The sequence below is a fragment of the Rhinoraja longicauda genome, chromosome 4, assembly GCF_053455715.1.
Source record: "Rhinoraja longicauda isolate Sanriku21f chromosome 4, sRhiLon1.1, whole genome shotgun sequence".
NCBI lineage: Eukaryota > Metazoa > Chordata > Chondrichthyes > Rajiformes > Arhynchobatidae > Rhinoraja > Rhinoraja longicauda.
The window spans coordinates 45,631,218-45,653,512 of record NC_135956.1 but is presented as its reverse complement, the minus strand read 5'-3'; the positions used below and the strand labels follow the sequence as shown (position 1 = coordinate 45,653,512).

The window sequence follows — 22,295 nt, the reverse complement described above, 5'->3', positions numbered from 1 at the left end:
CCATCCCTCCCCAAGATCTTTCCCCATCGTTAAAAATTCTTCAAGCCACAGGACAGTTTCTCAACAACTAATCAGTCACTCACTCTGAGATTCTTGAATGCCTCAATTAGAATACCTCTCACTCTTCCAAACTCTGCTATGTTTAGATCAATATTACCCAATTTCTCGCAGAATAAGCCCTTGAGCCCAGAAATCAGTCCAACGAGTCCCTGTTGCACTGACTCCAAAGCAACCATATCCTTTTCTAAAGTCCAAGCTGATGGAGTGCCAAACTGCTTTTTGGAGTGAAGGACGCAATCATTTATGAGAAGCACATCTAATCCCAGAAGGAACCAGCACATACCTTGCCTTGTAGAGAAGAAAGTTGGTTCAGCAAAAGCTTTGATTTGCTTTGGATGTCACTGTGTAATAAACTGCTGTATAATTTAATCAAGGTACTCAATGTATTAAAAATATGGCGATATTTATCAATAACACAAAAAATGACCCCTTAATAATCATATACTCCAAAAATTCAGGAACATATAAAAATGTGAAAGCAGGCCTCAATCCCATTCTTTGCACATTCTACATGTTGAAAGTTAACTCGTATTCTATTGAAACTTGAAGGTTAATCATACAGTACATTAATTCAATACAATTTTAAATGACATTATTCAGCAACAATACTATTTTACAATCTTATTTTCAACTCAAGGGAATTGCTAAGCCTCTTACAGAATAAACAAACATTCTATAGCCCGCAATAAATAGCTTCAGCTACGAATTCACGTTTGTTCTTTCTTCTTTGCTGAGGAACAAAATTATTTGTGGGACCAGAGGTTTTTTGAGTGGATCGCTCATATGCTGATATACCTCGAAGGTAGACACAAAATGCTGGAGTAACTCAACGGGTCAGGCAGCATCTCTGGAGAGAAGGAATGGGTGACGTTTCGGGTCAAGATCCTTCTACAAACTCTAACATACCTCTATATATACCTAATATACTAATATAATATTCTAATATACCTCGTTATGGCCCTTGTACTTTTTGTTACCTCCACTTTCTCTGATTATATTCATGGGTTATACTGTACCATATTCTTCAATCTGTGCATTTTCTGTTTCATACTATCTGATGTACTCATGTACAGTATGATTTGCCTGTACAGCACACAAAACAACTTTTCTCACTGTATCTCAGTGCTTATAGACATTACTATACCAGTCTAGCTTAAATCCACCTCATAACTAACCTGTCATTTGAAATTAGTGAATTGTAAAGAAAAATGAAAAATGAAAAGAAAAATAATCTATATTTTTCACAAACTAAGAAAACACACAAACTAATGATGAGACAACAGACAAGACAAAGGATACTACAAAATACCATTATTTAATTCAAGAAACAGCAAAACAAAACAATAACCAATTAAACCGTTAGTTCCAATGACTGGCTGTTGAGTCACGCCACTGCTATATTGGGCCTGCTAACCAATCTAGTATTGACTGAAAATGCTGACAAAGGAAGGCAAAGGCAGGAAATTATGAGAAAATACTTGTAATTGTTCACTCATAGCCACAAAATAACCTACAGGAAACAGTACCTGTGCAGCAGTTAACATTTACAATAAATGAGTTGGCTTCAAAGAACAGCCTCGATTTCTAAGTACATGCGTTTACAGTCGTTTTTCTGCAGAACTCTATTTGTAAACTGAGAATAAAAAATATCCAGTCATGAATTTCACAAAGAGTAGCAATAAATTGAATGTATCCTTACAACCATTACATTCTATAACCAAATAACCATGAAATTCATTTGACTCTGACAAATTGTTGTGCTTATAGGATTTGATATTACAATCCCTACTATAATTGGCACCTTCTTAATATCTTGAGTGGGGGTAGGGGTAAAGACTTCATTGGGGTCATCAGGTGGGCACCCTCCTTCCTTGGTGTTTCGTTGATAGGCCCACGACACTTCCAGAGGGCTCAACAGCGACACCTGACGTCCCCAGGTGCACTCCCCTCCGTTTTTACCCCTCTTGCTGGTCATTTTGCAGCCCAGTTGGAGTCCTTCCTCTTCAGCCACAGCCAGTTGCTGCTTCGCTCGGCAGCCTCTGACAGTGACCTGACGGCTTGCCGGAAGGCCTGTCCTCGAACTCCCATTTCCTTCAGGAGTCTGGTTGTTGACATGGCTACAAACTCTCTACAACCAACCTCTACAGGGAGCACCTGGGCACGCCAGCCGCGTTGTTCTGCCTCGGCTGCTAAGTCTGAATACTTCAGACATTAGCGTTCATGCGCTTCACCAACTGCAGCCTCCCAAGGCACAGTTAACTCCACGATGTACAGGGACTTCTGTGAGGTTGACCACAAGATCAGGTCCGGCCTGAGATTAGTTGTGATGATCTCTGGTGGAAAGATGAGCTGCTTGTCTAGATCAGCCTGCATTTTCCAGTCCCGGGCAGTGTCCAGGAGGGTCGGTTCCTTTCATAGCAAATGGCTTCTTTGGAAGTTATCCTGCTTTTACAAAAGGGGTGGTGTTCGAGAAACCAGGCGTTGGGGGAGGGAGGGCATTGGTGGTAGTTCTCCTTCCTTCCAAGGTAATTGCCAGTTGTCGCAGGATCTGATTGTGCCTCCATGTGTAGCGGCCTTGTGAAAGACTGGTTTTACAGCCAGTGAGGATGTGCCGTAATATTGCTGGGGTTTGGCAGGGAGAACATGATGGATCTTCTCCAAGCCACTGGTTTAGGTTCTTGGGTGTGGGAAGAACATCGTAGGTGGCTCTGTTGATGAAGCTAAGACGGTTTCCTTCCATCTCACACAGATCCTTCCAGGTAAGCCTACGATGCTTCAGGTTTTCCGAGGTAGTCCACTGGCCCTGTTTGGACTGTGAGACTGCCTTTGCGCATCTCTCTGCTTCCTCTTGCTGACGGACCTCGCAACTACCAGTTTTCTTCGCTGGATGGATGTTGCCTTGTGCCATGTGGGTCGACTTGTCCCGAGTCCAATCCCACCTCTTCCCTGCTGCACCTGTCCTACAATTTCTCCATGCCCGAGAGCAGATTTTGCTTGCTGTACAGCCTCCGATGGGGTCCACTTCCTCCCAGTTGCCAGTCTGGGAGCAGCCACTCGTAATGCATCATCCTGAGACTCGGTCAGGGTCATGTCCAGCCTCACTTTGGTGCATTTGTATTCTTCTGTGAGGCTAGAGACAGGCAGTTCTAGGGCGCTGTGTCCATATAAGCCGATATTGCTGAGGCAACGCGGGAGTCCAAGCCACTTCTTGATGTATGAACTGACTGTCCTCTCCAGCTTCTAGACTTTGGTGATGGGGACCTCGTAGGCCGTCAAAAATAGCTTATTTCGTGCAGAACACATGTTGGTTACTATTTTTAGATGGAATTTAAAGTGGCGAAATGAGAAGTCAGGGAATTTGAACTTATAATATTTCCCAGTGATGAAAGATTAAGAGCTTCCAGGGAAAAGAGAAATTTGGGTGTTCACGTATGCAATCACAAAAACTTGCACAAAATGAACCAAAGAAAATAGATGAGTATATCAGAGGAACAAGCCCTTTCGCTCACGATGTCAGGATGCCAATTTAAACTGCACATCTGCCGGCACACAGTATATCTTCTTCCACTCCATGAGTCTGTCTAAATGCCTCAAACCTATGCCGGAAATTCAATTAAGGACCATTCACACCCTGGTCATTCTCTCTCTTCTTTCCCACCAGGACAGGGAGATATAAAAGCTTGAAAGCACATACCACCAGATTCAAATGCAGCCTCTTTCCCGCTGTTATCAAAATCTTCAGTAGGCCTCTCAAATACTAAAGATGTATTCCTGATCTCTCAATCTAACCCATGGTGGCCCTTGCACTTTCCCTTAGCTGTAACACTATATTCTGCACTTTGATTCTTCTCTTTTGCACTTGCTTGATGTACTTGTATATGGTTTGATTTGTTCAAATAGCATTCAAAACAATATTTCTTCATAAGATCATGTGATAGGTGCAGAATTAGGATATTCAGCCCATCAAGTCTACTCCGCCATTCAAACATGGCTGATCTATCTCTCCCTCTTAATACCATTCTCCCCATAACCTCGGACACCTGTACTAATCAAGAATCTATCTATCTCTGCCATATAAATATCCCCCCTTATTCTTTTAAACTTCAGCAAGTGCAAGCCCAGTGCCATCAAACACTCTTCACATATTAACCTACTCATTCCTGGGATCATTCTTGTAAATCTCCTCTGGACCCTCTCCAGACACAGCACACCCTCCTCAGATATGGTGCCCAAAATTGCTTACAATATTCCAAATATGGCCTGACCAGCTCCTTATGAAGCCTCAGCATTTCATCCCTGTTTTTGTATACAAGCCCTCTCAAAATAAATGCTTGCATTGCGTTTGCTTTCTTTATTACTGGTTCAATTTACAAATGAACTTTTTGGGAATCCTGCGCCAGCACTCCCAAGTCCATCTGCCACTTCTCTGCCCACTCTCCCAACCTGTCCATGTCCTTCTGCAGAGTCCCTGCTTTCTCTACACTACCTGCCCCTCCACCTATTTTCGTATCATCTGCAAACATTGCCAAAAAGCCTTCGATCCAATCCCCTCATCCAAATCATTAATATACAACGAGAAGAGCAGCGGCCCCAGCACCGAGTCCTGCGGAACTCCGCTAGTCACTGGCAGCCAACCAGAAAAAGACCCCTTTATTGCCATTGTTTCTTCCACTGTATCACCATACACGTGATAATAAACGAATACCAATAAACATTGCCATCATACCTGCTTCCACCACTTCCCCTGGCAACATACTCCAGGCATCTTCCACTTTGTGTAAAAAAACAACCCCACCATCTCTGCCAGAGTTGCTAGAGGAAGTAGTTGGGCTACAAAACAGCACTTAAAAGACATTTGGACAGTACATGCATATGAAAGGTTTAGGATAGGGGCGAAACACAGGCAAATAGGACGAACTTAGATGGGGCACATGGACAAGATGGGCCGAAGGACCTGTTTCCGTGCTGCATGCTAGATGTCTCTATGACTTTTTTCTTCAATCTTTCCCCATATCATCTTAGTATTTGGCATTTCCACTCTGGGAAAAAGATTTTAACCATCTATCCTATCTATGATAGGCTACCTAGCATCTAGCCTATCATAATTTTATATACTTCTTTCAGATCTCCCCTCAATCTTTGATGTTCCAGATAAAACAACCAAGTTTGTGCAGCCAATCTATGTAGCTAATACTCACTAATCAAGGTAATCTCCTGGTGATCTTCTTCCTTCAGCTTCTCCAAAGCCCCCATATCCTTTATGTAATAGGGCAATCAGAAATGCATACAACAGGTCTAAAGGGGCCTGAAATACAGACAAACTCCATTTGACAGTACTGCATTCCATTCTAGATGCGGCACTTCAAGAAGGATAAATTGGCCGTGGGACCTGATAAACTGCATATACATTATAATAATGCAAAATGGTTAAATTTGCAAGCATTTGCCTTGTAAACCTTTGTTTGAAACACAGATGAGAATCAAATCATCGCCACTGAAAGCGATCAAGATTCAACACGATCTACAAAAAGAAATAATTTCCTCCGAAGGGGGAAATTCAGAACTTGAAAACAGGATCTTAAAATTAGATTCAAGACTTTTGGAAGTTGAGAAACAAGAGATTGCAGTTGTTGGAATAAACAAACTGCTGGAGGAACTCAGTAGATCAGGCAGAATTTGTGGAGAGAAATGGACAGATGACATTTTGGATCAGGATCCTTCTGCAGTTTAAAGAAAGGTCCCAACCCGAAACATCAGCAGTTTATTTCCAAGCAAAGATGCTGGCAGACCAGCTGAGTTCTGCCTAGAGTTTTGTTTTTTTGCTTTTAGAAGTAGATTTAGGAATGAGTTTCACTAAAACTGATTTGACACTTTAAGGACGAAACAGTGAAGCAGTGGTAGAATTGCTGCTTAACAATGCCGGAGTCCCGGGTTCGATCAAGACCATGGGTGCTGACTGTACGGAGTTTGCAAATTCTCTCTGTGACCACGTGGGTTTTCTCCCGGTGCGCTGGTTTCCTCCCACATTCCAAAGATGTGCAGGTTTGTAGGTTAATTGGCTTCTGTACATTGTCCCTAGGATTTAACATAGAACTAGTGTTCGGGTGATTAATGGTTGGTGCAGAATCAGTGGGCCGAAGGGCCTGTTTTCACACTGTATCTCTAAACTAAAACCAAAGTGTCGTCCTCTGAGAAGACGTGAATAAGAAGGAATAATTGAAGTGGTCAAGACTTGGATTAGTAGACCTTTGTTTTACTCAGGGTAGCAATGACCAACAAAGTAAAATGGGTAATGGCACAAATCACCAAGAGCTGATAATAAACTTGAGTGGTTGAACGGTCCACTGCTATATTTGCATTCAGCAGACTCCTAAATTAAACTAACACTGGCAGGTCGATTCTTTGAAGTAAAATAAAAGTAACAAAGATACTGTATTTCACAGAAATCAGAAGGTGAATCAGAACAAGTATGGTTGATAGTTAACTTGGCAAAAAAAAAATGTGCAGGAAGGAACTGCAGATGCTGGTTTAAACCGAAGATAGACACGAAAAGCTGATGTAACGTCACCCATTCCCTCTCTCCAGAGATGCTGCCTGTCTCGCTGAGTTACTCCAGCTTTTTGTGACTATCTTCAAAAGAAACTACTACCTACAAAAACTAAGTGAAATCACTTACAAGGATACAATTCAAAATCAATCCCAGACTGGAAGCAAGATGGAAAGTCTGAGAGCGCCACCAACTGCACAAACTCCAGCACTGGCTTGTAATAATGGAAAACCTGGAAAATAAAATGAATACAAACATTTACAAGGCAGTGCCACAAGGATGCAGAAACAAAATTCGTTCATTGAAAGGAATATTTATAAGTAAACGTTTTTTTAAAATGTAAACTATTTATGTAGTAGTTTGCCAAATTGTTATCTATGATGCACACCCTGTCAGTGCTTTATTTGTGCACATTAGTCTGAAAATAAGAGCGCATAAAGTAAGCTTTGGTGGAATTTAGACAAGTGCGTCATTCTAAAAACTCGTAATCATGCGTGAAACACGAGGTGTCTATAAAATAACATATAGTTACCTTGTGTGGCTAAATAATTTGTAAAGAAAGCATAACTGAATTCCTATTTTCCTGATTCGTTATGTAAATGGCATCAAAGTATTGCTTATATTTTAGTAATATGCAGACAAGTAAATTGTTATTTTTCTAAGCTAAACATTGAGGGCATTACAGCTGCATATAAACAAGGTTGTGATGAGTAACTGTATGTGACATGAGAAGTTGAGGCAACATCATGGTACCTTGATCCGACCTTCCATGTTAAAAGGAGTTCCTTAGCAGAGACATGGAGGTGTACGGTATAAACCTCACATTAATAGATACTGAACAGCAATGCAAAAGTCTTCAGAACATAAATTTAAATAACACAGCAGATGTGGTTGAGACACAAAGATAGAAATCATCCTTCATTTAATAAAGAACAATAATGCGCTTAATCTGAAATGTTGCCCATTAGAGCGAATACATTGAATTCAGATGTGTTAAGAGTTAGTCAGAACTGGCTGATATATACACATTCATCAGAGCTTGCAGGCAAGAATGATTACGAGAGATTCCTGGCGCATTGTGATGCCCATTACGAGCTCACAGTGAAAAACAAGTTCACCTCTCCAGCTGTATTTGATGCTCTGGAAGTTGTGGTCGAACAGGAGCTTATTAAATGGCACCACGAGTTTTGAGGGCAAGCTTTCAAGCAGAACCCAGGAAATGTGACCTCTGAAGCAAACTAGGGAAAATAAAAATTGTCTTGTTACAAATGACAAGGTATTATTTGTTTTCATACAAAGCAACTCAAACAATTTCCATACTTAAGTATTTAAAAAGCAAGAGGGAAAAACATGCATGGATAATTTAATGCAGTTCTTCAAACACATTTACTATACAATTTAAGAAGTTAATAGATTCTAATGTTTGTATTTTGTTAAGGATTATTAGGTGTGGGCATTCATTAGGCGGGGAGAGATAAGGGTAGCAGTAAGAGACACAAACAAGATATACAAACAATAGACACAAGAAACTTCAGATAGACCATAGAACAGCACAGCACCAGGCCCTTCAACGCACGACGTCTGTGCTGAACATGATTCCAAGATGATGCCAACACATAGAAACATAGAAAATAGGTGCAGAGTAGGCCATTCGGCCCTTCGAGCCTGCACCGCCATTCAATATGATCATGGCTGATCATCCAGCTCAGTAACCTGTACCTGCCTTCTCTCCATACCCCCTGATCCCTTTAGCCACAAGGGCCACATCTAACTCCCTCTTAAATATAGCCAATGAACTGGCCTCAACTACCTTCTGTGGCAGAGAATTCCAGACTCACCACTCTCTGTGTGAAGAAATGTTTTCTCATCTCGGTCCTAAAAGACTTCCCCCTTATCCTTAAGCTGTGACCCCTGGTTCTGGACTTCCCCAACATCGGGAACAATCTTCCCGCATCTAGCCTCTCCAACCCCAAGAATTTTATATGTTTCAATAAGATCCCCCCTCAGTCTTCTAAATTCCAGCGAGTATAAGCCTAGTCTATCCAGTCTTTCTTCATATGAAATCTATAACCCACCATTCCCTGCATATCCATGTGCCTATCTAAAAGTTTCTTAAATGCTGCTGTCATATCTGCCCCCACCACCACTCTCGGCAGCACATTCTAAGCATTCTCCACCCTCTGTGCAAAAAAAATGTTGCCCCATTTATCTCCTTTAAACATTGCCTCTCTCACCGTAAAGCTATCCCCCCAGAGATGCTGCCTGACCTGCTGAGTTACTCCAGCATTTTGTGATACCTGGAATTTAGGATGAGAAGGGATCTTATTGAAACATACAAGATTAAGGGATTGGACACGCTGGAGGCAGGAAACATGTTTCCGAAGTTGGGGGAGTCCAGAACCAGGGATCACAGTTTAAGAATAAGGGGTAGGCCATTTAGAACGGAGATGAGGAAAAACCTTTTCACCCAGAGAATTGTGAATCTGTGGGATTCTCTGCCTCAGAAGGCAGTGGAGGCCAATTCTCTGGATGCTTTCAAGAGTTAGATAGAGCTCTTAAAGATAGCAGAGTCAAGGGATATGGGAAGAAGGCAGGACCGAGGTACTGATGGATGATCAGCCATGATCACATTGAATGGCGTTGCTGGCTCGAACGGCCGAATGCCCCACCCCTGCACCTATTGTCTAACCCAGTAGCATGGACACTGAATGCTCTAGTTTTAGGTAACTTCTACAGACACTCCCCTCCCCTCATATCCCCTAAGCCGTCCTCCACTAAATGTCGAGTTAACCAGTTCCACAGTTCACAATGATGTATCCCACTTGGGATCACACCATGCTGAGTCAACAATTAGCCTATCAGGGAAACACCTTGCCTGAAGTAATCTGTTGCCGGCCCTGATTTGTACTGATGTTTTCTTGCTTTCAGACCCCCCCCCCCCCTCTGCAATCAGTCTGCAGAATGGTCCCAACCTGAAATGTCACCTATCCATTTTCTCCAAAGATGCTGTCTGACCCGTTGAGTCACTTCATCATTTTGTGTCTATCTTTACCATGCTTGGTGGCAGCCTTAAAGGCCAGAGACCCAGATTTGATCCTGACTAGGGGTGCTAGTACACTCGGTACAGAGTTTGTACATTCTCCCCCTGACCTGCGTGGGTTTTCTCCGGGATCTCCGGTTTCTTCCCACACTCCAAAGACGTACAGGTTTGTTGGTTAATTGGCTTGGTAAAATTGTAAATTGTCCCTTGTGTGTAGCTTAGTGTTAGTGTGCGGGGATCACTGGTACCAGTTACTGGAGGGTGGGAAAGGCATGCCTAGTGATGGTATTGGCAGGCATAGGAACGGAAACCTAAATGCCAGGAGAGGAAATGGGAAGAAAATTATTACTAAAAATTTTGAGCTAGAAATGTGAGGTATTTCATTCATCTCATCCCATTTACACCTATTCCATTTTACATTTACATTTCAAATTTCCAGAACTCGCAGTATTTTTCTTTCCAATAAAAATATTCCAATTGCAATATTGGGATATTTCCCTATATTCCCAATTAGGATATTTTCTGCCATAAAATATAGAAAAACAGAAGCCGTACCTTTCGTTCTTGGATGCGTACTTGCCCTCTCCATAACACCAATGGACCAATCACATTTGTTAATTTTTCAGGATCTACAACAGTTGCTCCCAGGTACTCTGCAATCTTCTGCCAACTGCAATGAAATAATTTATGTTATACACTTGGACATGGGAATAATAAACTGCAGCCTGCAACATCAACTACTACACTTCCGTTACGCACTCGTATCTCACCTCCTTCGAACACGCAGCCCTCCACTCACAAAGTAACGATCCCTATACGGTCATCTAACCCGCTGACAAGGGAGTTGCTGCTATGGTCTGTCAGGCTGACGTCTACCGTGCTGAGGCCAGGTGTCAGCTCTCAGGCAGCTTCCATACCTACTCCTTGGCCACCTCCACTGAGGAACACAAGGCCACACCATCAATGATCTTATTGCCTCAGGCAATCTCCCCTCCACAACTTCCAACCTTATAGCTCCCCAATCCCTTACTGCCTGTTTCTATCTACCTCCAAAATCCACAAGCAAGACTGCTGTGGTGGACCCATTGCTTCTAACTGTTCCTTCCCCACCCATCTCCTCTTCAAATACCTCGATTCCATTCTGTCCAGTCCCTTCCAAATTACAGCCGTGACACCTCACATGCTCCTCAATAATTTCCAATTCCTAGCCTCCCTCCCATCACCACATTTTCACCATGGATGTCCAGCCCCTTTACACCTCCATTTTCCATCAGGAAGGCCTCAAGGCCCTCAGTTCTTCCTTGAACATCTCAAACAAAAGATTCAAAGGTATTTTATTGTCACATGTACCAATTAAGGTACAGTGAAATTCGATTTACCATAGTCATACTAAAAATAGCAACAAGACACACAACTACACAAAAGTTAACATAAACATCCATCTTCCAACATGTCTGCTTCCACCATATCCCTCCCTCTGGCTTTACATTTCACTCTTTCCTTCTCTGACACCTTTTGTCTCCTTTTCACCTCTAGCGTTTCTCACTTCCTCCACCCGCTGCCAATCATCCCCCCCCCACACCCCCCCTCCTCACATACATCCACCTATCACTTGCCATTGCCCCATCCAGCTTCTTTACCAGCTTTCTCTCCACTATTCCAATGCAAAAAAAAGTCCCAACCTAAAATGTCACTGTCCATTTTCTCCACAGATGCTACCTGACTCATTGACTTCCTCTATCACTTTGCCTTTTGCTCAAAATCCCATCATCTGCAGTCTCTTGTTTCTCTGAATTTACTTGGTTCTTGTCGATTGTCATAAATCGTCTGGGCTTTAGTTTTGTCCTTTGCCAGGCGTGGACTCTGTGTTGATCCAACTCTTCATTATTTTAAATCAATTTGGTCACTCCTCTGAAGAGAAGAGAGACCGAGCCTCTTGATTTTTACTTGAGATAACTTTGTGATTTAAAAAAAATATACGCAGCTTATGTAACTACTTGTCTTTCAGTCGCAATTCTCCTTTAAAACTGTGAGCTTGCTCTAGCTACCCACCATTTGCCATCCTTCGTTGTTATGGTAATTTCTGCTGAATGCCACTCTCTCAGGTGCTTAAATGCTCCCACAACAGGCAGCCAATCTTTCAGCCTCGGAATATCACTGCCAGACACGAGCAAGATTAGGTCCAATGACACCTTGCCTGTCAACAGAAAGGAGGAACACTTCAAAATTCAGGCTTCATTCCAAGCATTAAAAACTAGTGGTTCAAGCGCAACAATATCCATTTACATAACAACACTTTATTGTCACTCGGCACAACACCGAGCGAAATTTCAGCAGTCACACAAAATACAGCAAAAAGAAAAGAACACAGGACACCCGACCCCAACACAAACATCCATCACAGTGACTCCAAACACCCCCTCACTGTGATGGAGGCAACAAAACTTCCCCTCTCTTCCCCCCGCACCCACGGACAGGCAGCTCGACCCCTACCGAGGCAAACGACACGCACAGCCCCCGCAAGGGGATGGAAGGCCCCCCGGCCGAGCCGCCCCGGGCACCGAAACGTCCCGCGGCCACACCGGGCGATGTTAAGTCCAACGGCCGAGCCGCACCGGGCACTGAAACGTCCCGCGGCCGAACAGCGCTGACGATGTTAAGTCCAGCGGCCAAGCCGCACCGGGCACTGAAACGTCCCGCGGCCACACCGGGCGATGTTAAGTCCAGCGGCCAAGCCGCACCGGGCATTGAAACGTCCCGCGGCCGAGCCGCACCGGGCACTGAAACGTCCCGCGGCCACACCGGGCACTGAAACGTCCCGCGGCCACACCGGGCGATGTTAAGTCCAGCGGCCAAGCCGCACCGGGCACTGAAACGTCCCGCGGCCGAGCCGCACCGGGCACTGAAACGTCCCGCGGCCGCACCGGGCGATGTTATGTCCAGCGGCCGAGCCGCACCGGGCACTGAAACGTCCCGCGGCCGAGCTGCGCCGGCAATGTTAAGGCCCGCAGCCGAGCCGCACCGGGCACTGAAACGTCCCGCAGCCGAGCTGCGCCGGCAATGTTAAGGCCCGCAGCCGAGCCGCACCGGGCACTGAAACGTCCCGCAGCCGAGCTGCGCCGGCAATGTTAAGGCCCGCAGCCGAGCCGCACCGGGCACTGAAACGTCCCGCAGCCGAGCTGCGCCGGCAATGTTAAGGCCCGCAGCCGAGCCGCGCCCCGGGGAAGAGACCTAATAAAATAAAGGTTTCCCCCCGCCCCACCCCCCCACCCCCACCACACACCCCCACCACACATACACAGCCAAAAACAGAAACAAAAACCATCCCAACACCGACACAAACAAAAAAAAAGAAAAAAAGACAACAGACTGCCAGAGAGCCGCAGCCGTTAGGCGCAGCCAACTCCTCCCACATCTACAAATGCACTTCTACAAATACTCTTAATGAAACAACCACAAGAATATCAGAAATAAATTAAACAATTCTGTGATCAAATGAGCTACCTTACTTCGGACATAAAAATAAACAGCATTGTCTCCCTGTGGGCAAATATATCATGCTAAACCCTTACAAATCATTGGTTTAGAATACACCTAGATTGATGAGACCAATTCTGGCACCACACCTCAGCAATGACATCAAGCGTATAGAAAAAACATATGAGAAAAGTTACTAGGAGTTTCAATAACATGAAAACCCTGGTGGTAATTAGAGTAGATTTATTTACAGCAAAGGTTGAAAGAGATGTAAAATAAAAAAGTCAGTTATGATATTAACTTTCCCTTTCCACATATGCTGTCTGATCCAGTAATTGCAGCATTTTCTGCTTTTTATTCAGATTTCTAGTATCTACAGATTTACAAAAATGTTTATAACGGAAATTTAATATGTATTCAAATTCATGGGGATTTTTAAAAAGTTAATAACTGTTTCTTTGGCGAGATGGTTGAATAATCAGAGGTTACAGAAATGCAAGGATGAACATCAAGGCTGTTTATACAATGAACTGTGGTTAGTCTAGTTTATTGTCATATGTACTGAGTGAGGTACAGTGAAAAGTTTTTTCATTGCGTGCAATCCAGTCTGGAAATGTGGTAGAAGCAAATTTAATAAGAATTTTCTAAATGAAATGTGGTAGATTTTAAATATATAAATTGAAGAGTTATGGGACAAATAGGAGAAATCTTCCAAACAGGATATTAATAATATGTAGCTAATAACTGGTGTCATGTTTTAGAACAGGGAAAAATCTGTATCCCTCTGTTCTGTGGTGCAGTATGCTGGTGCTCGAATCTCCCACTTAACTTTACTATTCCTTTATTGGTTGGCTTGGTCTTGCCGTAAGTACGTCTAAAAACAGCATCTACCTGCTTGCTGACGCCTAGGGTTTTTAGTGCATCACCAAGAAACGATTCTGTAAGATGAGTATACACTCCCAAAAGATAAATGTAAATCTGTTTACAAATCTGGTTACGAATCCTTTAGGTGGTACATCTCACCAAGGTCAGAGAGAATCTCAAATGACACAAGAGGAAAATGAAAAAATAGCAATGCTGGAAATTTGAAATAAAAAGAGAAAATTCTTGAAACACTCCACAGACCAAGCAGCATCTGTGAAAGCACTAAATAATTCATAACAATTTCCAGTTTGCTTTTGGACAAAAAGAGCACATTTTAAGATTTTAAAATATTGACGTCAATCTGCCTGCCATACTGCAATTAACTTGAATACTGAAACTTCACAACTTAGCGACTCCAAGAGTTCCTATTGAAAGTATGCGGAGAGTTACCAGGAGGAGGAAGTTGATCTGCAAGTCGATGTAGACCCTCTGCTGCCTCTTCAAACAACCTATAAAACATAACATTTTCTACAGATCATTTTCAAATTATTATTAATGTGCTAAATAAAATGCAAATAATTTAGAACATAGAACAGAAACAACTCCTTTAGCCCATGATGTCTGTGCCGAACATAATGTCAAGATAAACTAATTTGTTCTCTCGGCACATGATTTATATCTCTCCATTCCATGAATACCCATGTACCCACCTAAAGGTTTCTTAAACGCCACTGTGGTAAGTGCTTCCACCATTATCCCTGCAGTGCATTTCAGGCACTTACCACTCTGTGTAATAAAAGTTGCCCCGCACGTCTTTTTATCATTCTCCCTTCTCATCTTAAAGCTATGCCCTTCAGTATTTGATATTTTGGCTCAGGGATCTTTCTGACAACCAAGTCTTTGTAATGGTCATGACACACAGTTCCATGCACTTACTAGGCTCCAAGCGCATCTGCTTTGCCCATGATACTCCTTGTAACATATTTTAGCCCATCAGTCCACCTCTACTGATTAGTCCCTCCAACCACCCAGTCCTACGACCCAATGTGCTGATTTCCTACATGTATGGAGGTAACACCCGGTCCTGTCCATTCAACCATCATCCATTTTACTTGCTGCATTGTTTTTTAAAAGATTTTTTGAGATACAGCGCGGAAACAGGCCCTTCGGCCCACCGAGTCCGCGCCGCCCAGCGATCCCCGCACATTAACACTATCCTAAACACACTAGGGACAATTTTTACATTTACCCAGTCAATTTACCTACATACCTGTACGTCTTTGGAGTCTTCTAGTAAAATAAAGCCCTTATATTTAAATCCTTACCACAGATTTCAGACTCCAACATGAATTCATTTTTCCTATTTTTGCAACCCCTTTAGAGATATGAAAGTTTCTTCATTTCTGGTTTTCTGGGCCTCTCAAATATAATAACTCCATCATTTGCTATCATGCTCCTAGCTGCCAAGATTCTAGAATTCCCTCCCTCAACTTCTCTGCCTCACTTTATTCCTTTAAGATTATCCTTAATACCTGCAGCAAAACATGTCTCAAGATGAAAACATCTAGTCTGTTTTCCCTTTCAGAGATGTAACCTGACCTGTCGAGTAATTCAGCTTTTCTGTTTTGATTTCATATGCCCAATGTCTATAGGATTTTCCTTTCAAACTGACATTGGTGTTGGTTTTGTGCTTTCTTTTTGCCTTTCCTCGTATTCCTTTCTTTACTGTCTATCAGATTCTCTTCAATCTATTATTTATGTCACTTATCTCTCTTCCACGATATTAAACATTGCCTCAGCCCACTAGTCACTGAAAGGATCATGCACATTAATGCCATCTTGGATTCAATGAAGGCAAATCACAATCTCATGACTGCTTATTCATCAGCCTCATATTCCCCATTTGTCTCAGAACATAATTGCACTCCAGAATCTGAGCACAATAATCTACACTAATTTACAGTACAGGATAGTGAGAGTGCTGCACTGTCAGAGATGAGATCTTAAACCAAGAGCAATCTCAAAAAAATAGCTGTACATTAATGGAAATCTGGGATTAATAACGAATACTTGGTGGGCAGGGATGAATCCTAATGGACAAAATGATGTACTTCACCAAAAATATTCAGAACATTGCAACTTATTAGGGTCAACAATGAAATATGGAACAATACTTACTCAGATAAGGCTGGTGAGTCTTTCCCATCACTGTCCTCTTCTTCACAAGCATTTATGCTATTCAAGCAATCTTGTATTAATGTTGGCAGAGATTCCTCACAATTAGTGGCCTGTGAGCTAGAATTAATTTCTTCCCAATCTGTACTACAGAACTAGATAGAAAACAATAAAACAATAGTAGTCTTAACATATTTTGGTTTATCAAAATGTTGCTTTAGCAAAAAAGACAAAGTGCTGGAGTAACTCAGGCAAGAAGGCTCCTGATCCGAAACATCATTTATTCGTGTTCTCCAGACAAGCTGCCTGACCCGCGGAGTTACTCCAACATTTTGCATGATCTTGATACATCAAGCAGAATGGGATCTGGGACTTTTGGTATTTTTGTTTATAATAAACCACTTGAATTTTCCCAGATTTCCTGCAGGAATGTGCACCAAAATATTGCTCTACAGTCTGACATTAGTGGCTGAAGATACCCATTGGCGTTCAGTGTTCACTGTGTCACATATTTCATTTATCCAATTTAATTTCATTCTTGCATCAGCTAATGGGCATTTTTTTGTTCAGCTCCACCTATAGAGCCTCACTGAAAGATCCTTCAGTAATGTCATCTCGCCATGCTGTTCTCAATCAATAAAGCAACTTTGCCTCCACTTTTACCCCCACCTTTACCTCACCTGTAGCACATACCCTGCAACATCAGGCTGTCACTCCTGTCCTTCCCTTACACATTTCAGTAATGGCTATGACGTCCCAGATGACGATCTATGTCCAAAGTTCAACTAGTTTACCTGTCAGGCCTCTAGTATTGAACTGAAGGAAAAGCAGAACTGAAACATTGATTGTTTCTCTTTCCACAGACACTGCCTGAACAGCTGAGTTTTCCCAGCGTTTATAGCTTTTGTTTCAGGTTTCCAGCATCCGTATTTGTTTTCTCTTGATATTCATTTACCAGAAATGTAAAAACAGTTTCTCAAGGCCAAAGAAGTTGTTCAACAATAAGTATATTTGCTATTAAAAACCCAGGAACATCTCATTCAGCAAGGTATAAATGTTTCCTCAGGAGTTTTAAAACAAAGTGAATAGTGTGTAAAACTACAAAGATCTGCTCCATTCAGATGATTCTCTTCTCGAGCTCCTGGGTGGGACACACTATAAAGCAGCAGGGTGTCACTGAAAGCAGCTTCCATTTTAACTGCCCAAGTACAGGTTCTAAGTTTTCAGCATCTCTGGAGAGAAGGAATGGGTGACGTTTCGGGTCGAGATCCTTCTTCAGTCTCCACACGAAACGTCACCCATTCCTTCTCTCCAACGATGCTGCCTGTCTCGCTGAGTTACTCCAGCATTTTGTGTCAATCTTCGCTTTAAACCAGCATCTGCAGTTCCTTCTTACACAAGTCGAATCAAAGCTGATTTCCCACAGACTGCTTGCTTCTCAAGGTCAAACATACCCCCGACTATTCCATCTCAAATTTCTGCCTATATCCATCCAGCCTCATCACTTTTAGTGGAAAATACATTTGATGCACATTCAAACATTCTCAACTTCAACACTGCTTATTTAGATTTACTTACTTTCATTATCTTTTTAGATTTTTAAACGAATATGGTGCAGGCACCTTTTGCACTATTAATGTATATTCTGAAAAAAAGAGTCATTATACACAGCTCCATACGTCCTTTGACAAAGAGGAGCAGCATTTTATCCCACTGATTTCCTGCCCACTCACTGAGAAATCCAATTGCCCCATTAATTTTCCCTGTGACCTATCTCCTGCATTCTCATCAGATTCTCCCCAAATTCCCTGTCTTTCTTACCTGTGAAAAGCCTCGGATTGCTTGAATTGCGCAGAACCATTTTTGTGGGGCTGGAACTCCACTTATTGAGCAGGCTGCAAGAGATGAAACAGTCAAAGCTCACACCAATAAATTTTAAATGTCAAGCTGTTGAGAGAACCGATTAAAAATTAAAATAATTAAGCTGTCTGAAACCACCATCACATTAAAGGCAACATCAGTAAAATGAAAGTTCATTGGACAGGATAGGCAGGAATATGGCAGGGAGTGGGGGTAGGATTGTTGGAATGAATTGCATTTATTTTAATGCAAGTGGCCTAATGGGTATGGTGGATGAGCTTAGGGCATACATGCGATTATGTTTGAGCCAGTATAGAAACCTAACTAAGAGAGGGACAAGACTGTCAGCTTATGTTCCAGGGTACAGCTGCTGCAGATGAGACAGAGGTGGAGATAAAAGAGGAAGGGGCTTTATTAAGGAGAATGTCATGGCAGTAGTCCAAGATGACATTAGAAACATAGAAAAAAGGTGCAGGAGGAGGCCGTTTGGCCCTTTGAGCCAGCACCACCATTCATTGTGATTATGGCTGATCATCCACAATCAGTAACCTGTGCCTGCCTTCTCCCCATATCCATTGATTCCACTAGCCTTGAACTCTATCTAACTCTCTTTTAAATTCATCCGGTGAATTGGCCTCCACTGCCTTCTGTGGCAGAGAATTCCACAAATTCACAACTCTCTGGATGAAAAAGTATCTTCTCACCTCCGTTTTAAATGGCCTCCCCTTTATTCTTAGACTGTGGCCCCTGGTTCTGGACTCCCCCAACATTGGGAACATTTTTCCTGCATCTGGCTTGTCCAGTCCTTTTATAATTTTATACGTCTCTATAAGATCCTCTCTCATCCATCTAAACTCCAGTGAATACAAGCTCAGTCTTTCCAATCTTTCCTCATATGACAGTCCCCCCATCCCAGGGATTAACATGAACTGTACTGCCTCAATCGCAAGGACATCCTTCCTCAAATTAGGAGACCAAAACTGCACACAATAGTCCAGATGTGGTCTCACCAGGGCCCTATACAACTGCAGCAGGACCTCCTTGCTCCTATACTCAAATCCTCTTGTTATGAAGGCCAACATGCCATTAGCTTTCTTCACTGCCTGCTGTACCTGCACGCTTATTTACTGATGTTGTCTATATAGATTTCAGCAAGGCATTTGATAAAGTTCTGCACGGTAGGCTGCTCAAGAAGGTAAGATTAGGGATCCAGGGAGAACTAGCTGACTGGATAGAGAATTTGCCTCATGGAAGGAAGCAGAGGGTGATGGATGGTTGTTTTTCAGACGGGAGGCCTGTGACTAGTTAGTGCCTCAGGGAGTGGTGCTGGGCCCATTGCTGTTTATGGTTTATATCAACAATTAGGATGAGAATATAGAATGCATGATTAGTAAGTTTGCACATGACACTAAAGTAGATAGCGAAGATGGTTATCAAAAATTACAGCAGGATCTTGATCAGTTGGGCAGAGAAATGGTTAATGGAGTCTAATACAGATAAGGGCGAGGTGTTGCATTTTGGGAAGTCAAGCCAGGGCAGGATCTACACAATGAATGGCAGGGCTCTGAGAGTGTTGTAGAGCAGAGGGACCTAGGAGTGCAGGCACATAGTTCCCAGAAAGTGGCATCACAGGTAGGTAGGATGGTCAAGAAAGCTTCTGGTACATTGGCCTTCATCAGTCAGAGTATTGAGTAGAGACATTGGGAAGTTATGTTAACAGTTTTACAAGACATTGGTGAGGCCAGGTACAGGAAAGATATTGTTAAGCTGGAAAGAGTGCAGAGAAGATTTACAAGGATGTTGCCAGGCCTTGAGAGCATGACCTATAGGAAGAGGTTGGGCAAGCTAGGACTTTATTCCTTGGAGCACAAGAAGCTGAGGAATGATCTTACAGAGGTACATAAAATCACGAGGGGAATAAATAGGCTAAATGCAGTCTTTTACCCAGAGTAGAGGAATCAAGAACCAGAGGACATAATTTTAAGGTGGGAGAAGAAAGATTTAATAGGATCCTGTGCCTTTTCACACAGAGGGTAATGGGTACATAGAACGAGCTGCCACAGTAGCTATGCCTCACTACTTGAGGCAGGTGTTATAACACCATTTAAAATTATTTGCACAGGTATGTAGATAGGAAAGGTTTAGAGGAATATGGGCCAAAGTTAGTTGGGACTAGGGTACACAAGGCATCTTGGTTGTGTGGGCAATTAGTGCCGAAGGACCTGTTTTCGTGCTATAATTCTCTGTGATTCTATCATGAGTATTTAATCACTAGATGCTCCCAGGACAATTTCCATTTCCCTCATCCAGGGCAGGAGGCCTAATTGTACCAAGTGATAGCAACAGCAACTTGCAGTTTAATTTAATAAATATCAAATGCTTCATAGGAATATCAGCAAACAAAATTCAACACCAAGTCATCAAGTGTCTACATTTATTTCTGGCAGCAAGGAGTGCCATTGCCTCACAGTACCAGTGACCTGGGTTCGATCCTGATATGGTGCCATCTGTGTGGTGTTTCCATATTTTCCTTGTGACCGTGTGGGGTTTCTCCGGATGCTATAGTTTCCTCCCACCCCCTAAAGCAGGTCAATAGGTTAATTGCCCCTAGTGGATAGGTGAGTGGTAGAATCTGTGAAGAATTAGTGGGAAAGTGAAGAAAATAAAATGGGATCAGTGTAGGATGGGTGTTCGAAGGTTGATGCAGATCCTGTGGGCTGAAAGTCCAGTTCTGTGTTGTATGATTCTGTGACCCTGTGCGTTTTAGGAAGGATCTTAAAGGAGCTGAGGAAAGTGGAGTTTAGGGAGAGAAGCTTAAAGTCTAGGGCACAGGCAGCTGGAGGATCAGAGCAAAGTAAACTCAGTATGTTTATAAAGCAGGAATCAAAGCAGCATTGGGATCTCAAAGTTACAGAGAAAGGGAGAATATGAAAGGTTTTCAAAACAAGGATGACAATTTTTTAAATCTTCTTTGACCTTGATCACTTTATTCAACACAGCCTTAAGTTCATAGCTGGAACTTTCCTAAGCTGCATAGTCTAGATGCTCCTGTAACTCAAGGAGTGACCATGTAGCTACATAATGATTAAAAATGGATCGGGCAACAGTGGTGTTGCAGTGGTTAAATAACAGTAGATGTGGCTCAGATGTTTCGATATACAATTCAGAACCATTAGTGAATTGTTTCAAATCCTACATTGAAACTCTGGAATTTAAATTCAGCCAAAACTCTGCATTTAAAATTAACGATGACCACAAAGAAAATATGTCTTGGAAAATTTAATCTGGTTCCTGATGCATTCTTGTCAGGTCTGATTTATACTGCACTCCAGACATGCTGCAATGTAATTGATATTAACTGGTCCAGCCCAGCAAGCCACTCAGTTGTACCATGACCATTCTGTTCCAGCAGAAAAAGGTTACAATAGGAAGAACCCCCACATCGACCTCGTCATCAAATTCTGATACCGTTTCTAGCTCATTTGACATTGCAAAGTCCTCCTTACAAACATGTGGGGCTTTCTGTCTAAATAGCGTAAACAACCCTATGGTAACAGCTTGTTGTGGTCTTACTCAGAGAACGTCTATCGACAATATGCCAAAACCCACTGTCATAAACCAGGATAAATACTGGCCCACTAGAGGTGGTAGTACACTGTACACATGACATGGAAAAACTCTGGAGGTCCTCAACGTTGATTCCACTATAACTAATGGCACCAGATCAAAAATAGCAGAGGAAACCCCCTCTTGATTATCATCTACTCCCCTTCCTCAATTGATGAATTGGTGCTCTTCCACGCTGAACAACACTCCTAACATACATTGGCTGCAGTACGCACCATCTACAAAATGCACTGCAGTTATTTGCCGAAGCTACTCCAACAGTGCCTCCCAAAAAATCTCTTCACTGAGGTCAAGAACAACAAGCTCATGGGAAAACCACCAATAGCAGTGTTCCCTCAAAACAAACACTATTTCATAAATTGGACATATATTGCCAATCTTGTCTAAAGCCTGGGCTTTCTGCCTAACTGCACCATTCATTCAAATAAATACAAGAGATCAAGGAGATTGCTCACCATCACCATTTCATGGACAATTGAAGATGGGCAATAAATCCTGACCATCTCAGCACTGTTTTGATTCCAAAAATGAATAAATAAAAGAATAAAATCATTGACAATGCCTCAGCTTCTTTGGACCCATGAGGTTCTGCAAGTTCTCATTTCACTTGGGAAGTCTGGCACTCAATTAATTAGATTACAATAT

At 42.5% G+C, this 22,295-nt stretch overlaps 1 protein-coding gene across 3 annotated transcripts in view; it reads right to left on the bottom strand.

Annotated features, from left to right (window-relative positions):
* The window catches only part of mtbp (MDM2 binding protein), a 65,469-nt gene that overhangs the window by 38,003 nt on the left and 5,171 nt on the right, over positions 1-22,295 (bottom strand). For 2 of the 3 annotated variants that reach the window (XM_078397660.1, XM_078397663.1), the window contains exons 3-10: positions 17,985-18,058; positions 16,167-16,318; positions 14,439-14,497; positions 11,700-11,844; positions 10,203-10,317; positions 7,726-7,845; positions 6,745-6,839; positions 344-416 (exon numbers count right to left, since the gene is read on the bottom strand). In XM_078397660.1, coding sequence (XP_078253786.1) covers positions 344-416; positions 6,745-6,839; positions 7,726-7,845; positions 10,203-10,317; positions 11,700-11,844; positions 14,439-14,497; positions 16,167-16,318; positions 17,985-18,058 — 833 coding nt within the window. Of the gene's footprint in view, positions 1-343; positions 417-6,736; positions 6,840-7,725; positions 7,846-10,202; positions 10,318-11,699; positions 11,845-14,438; positions 14,498-16,166; positions 16,319-17,984; positions 18,059-22,295 lie in introns of all 3 variants that reach the window. The other variant, XM_078397662.1, reaches the window with a different exon arrangement.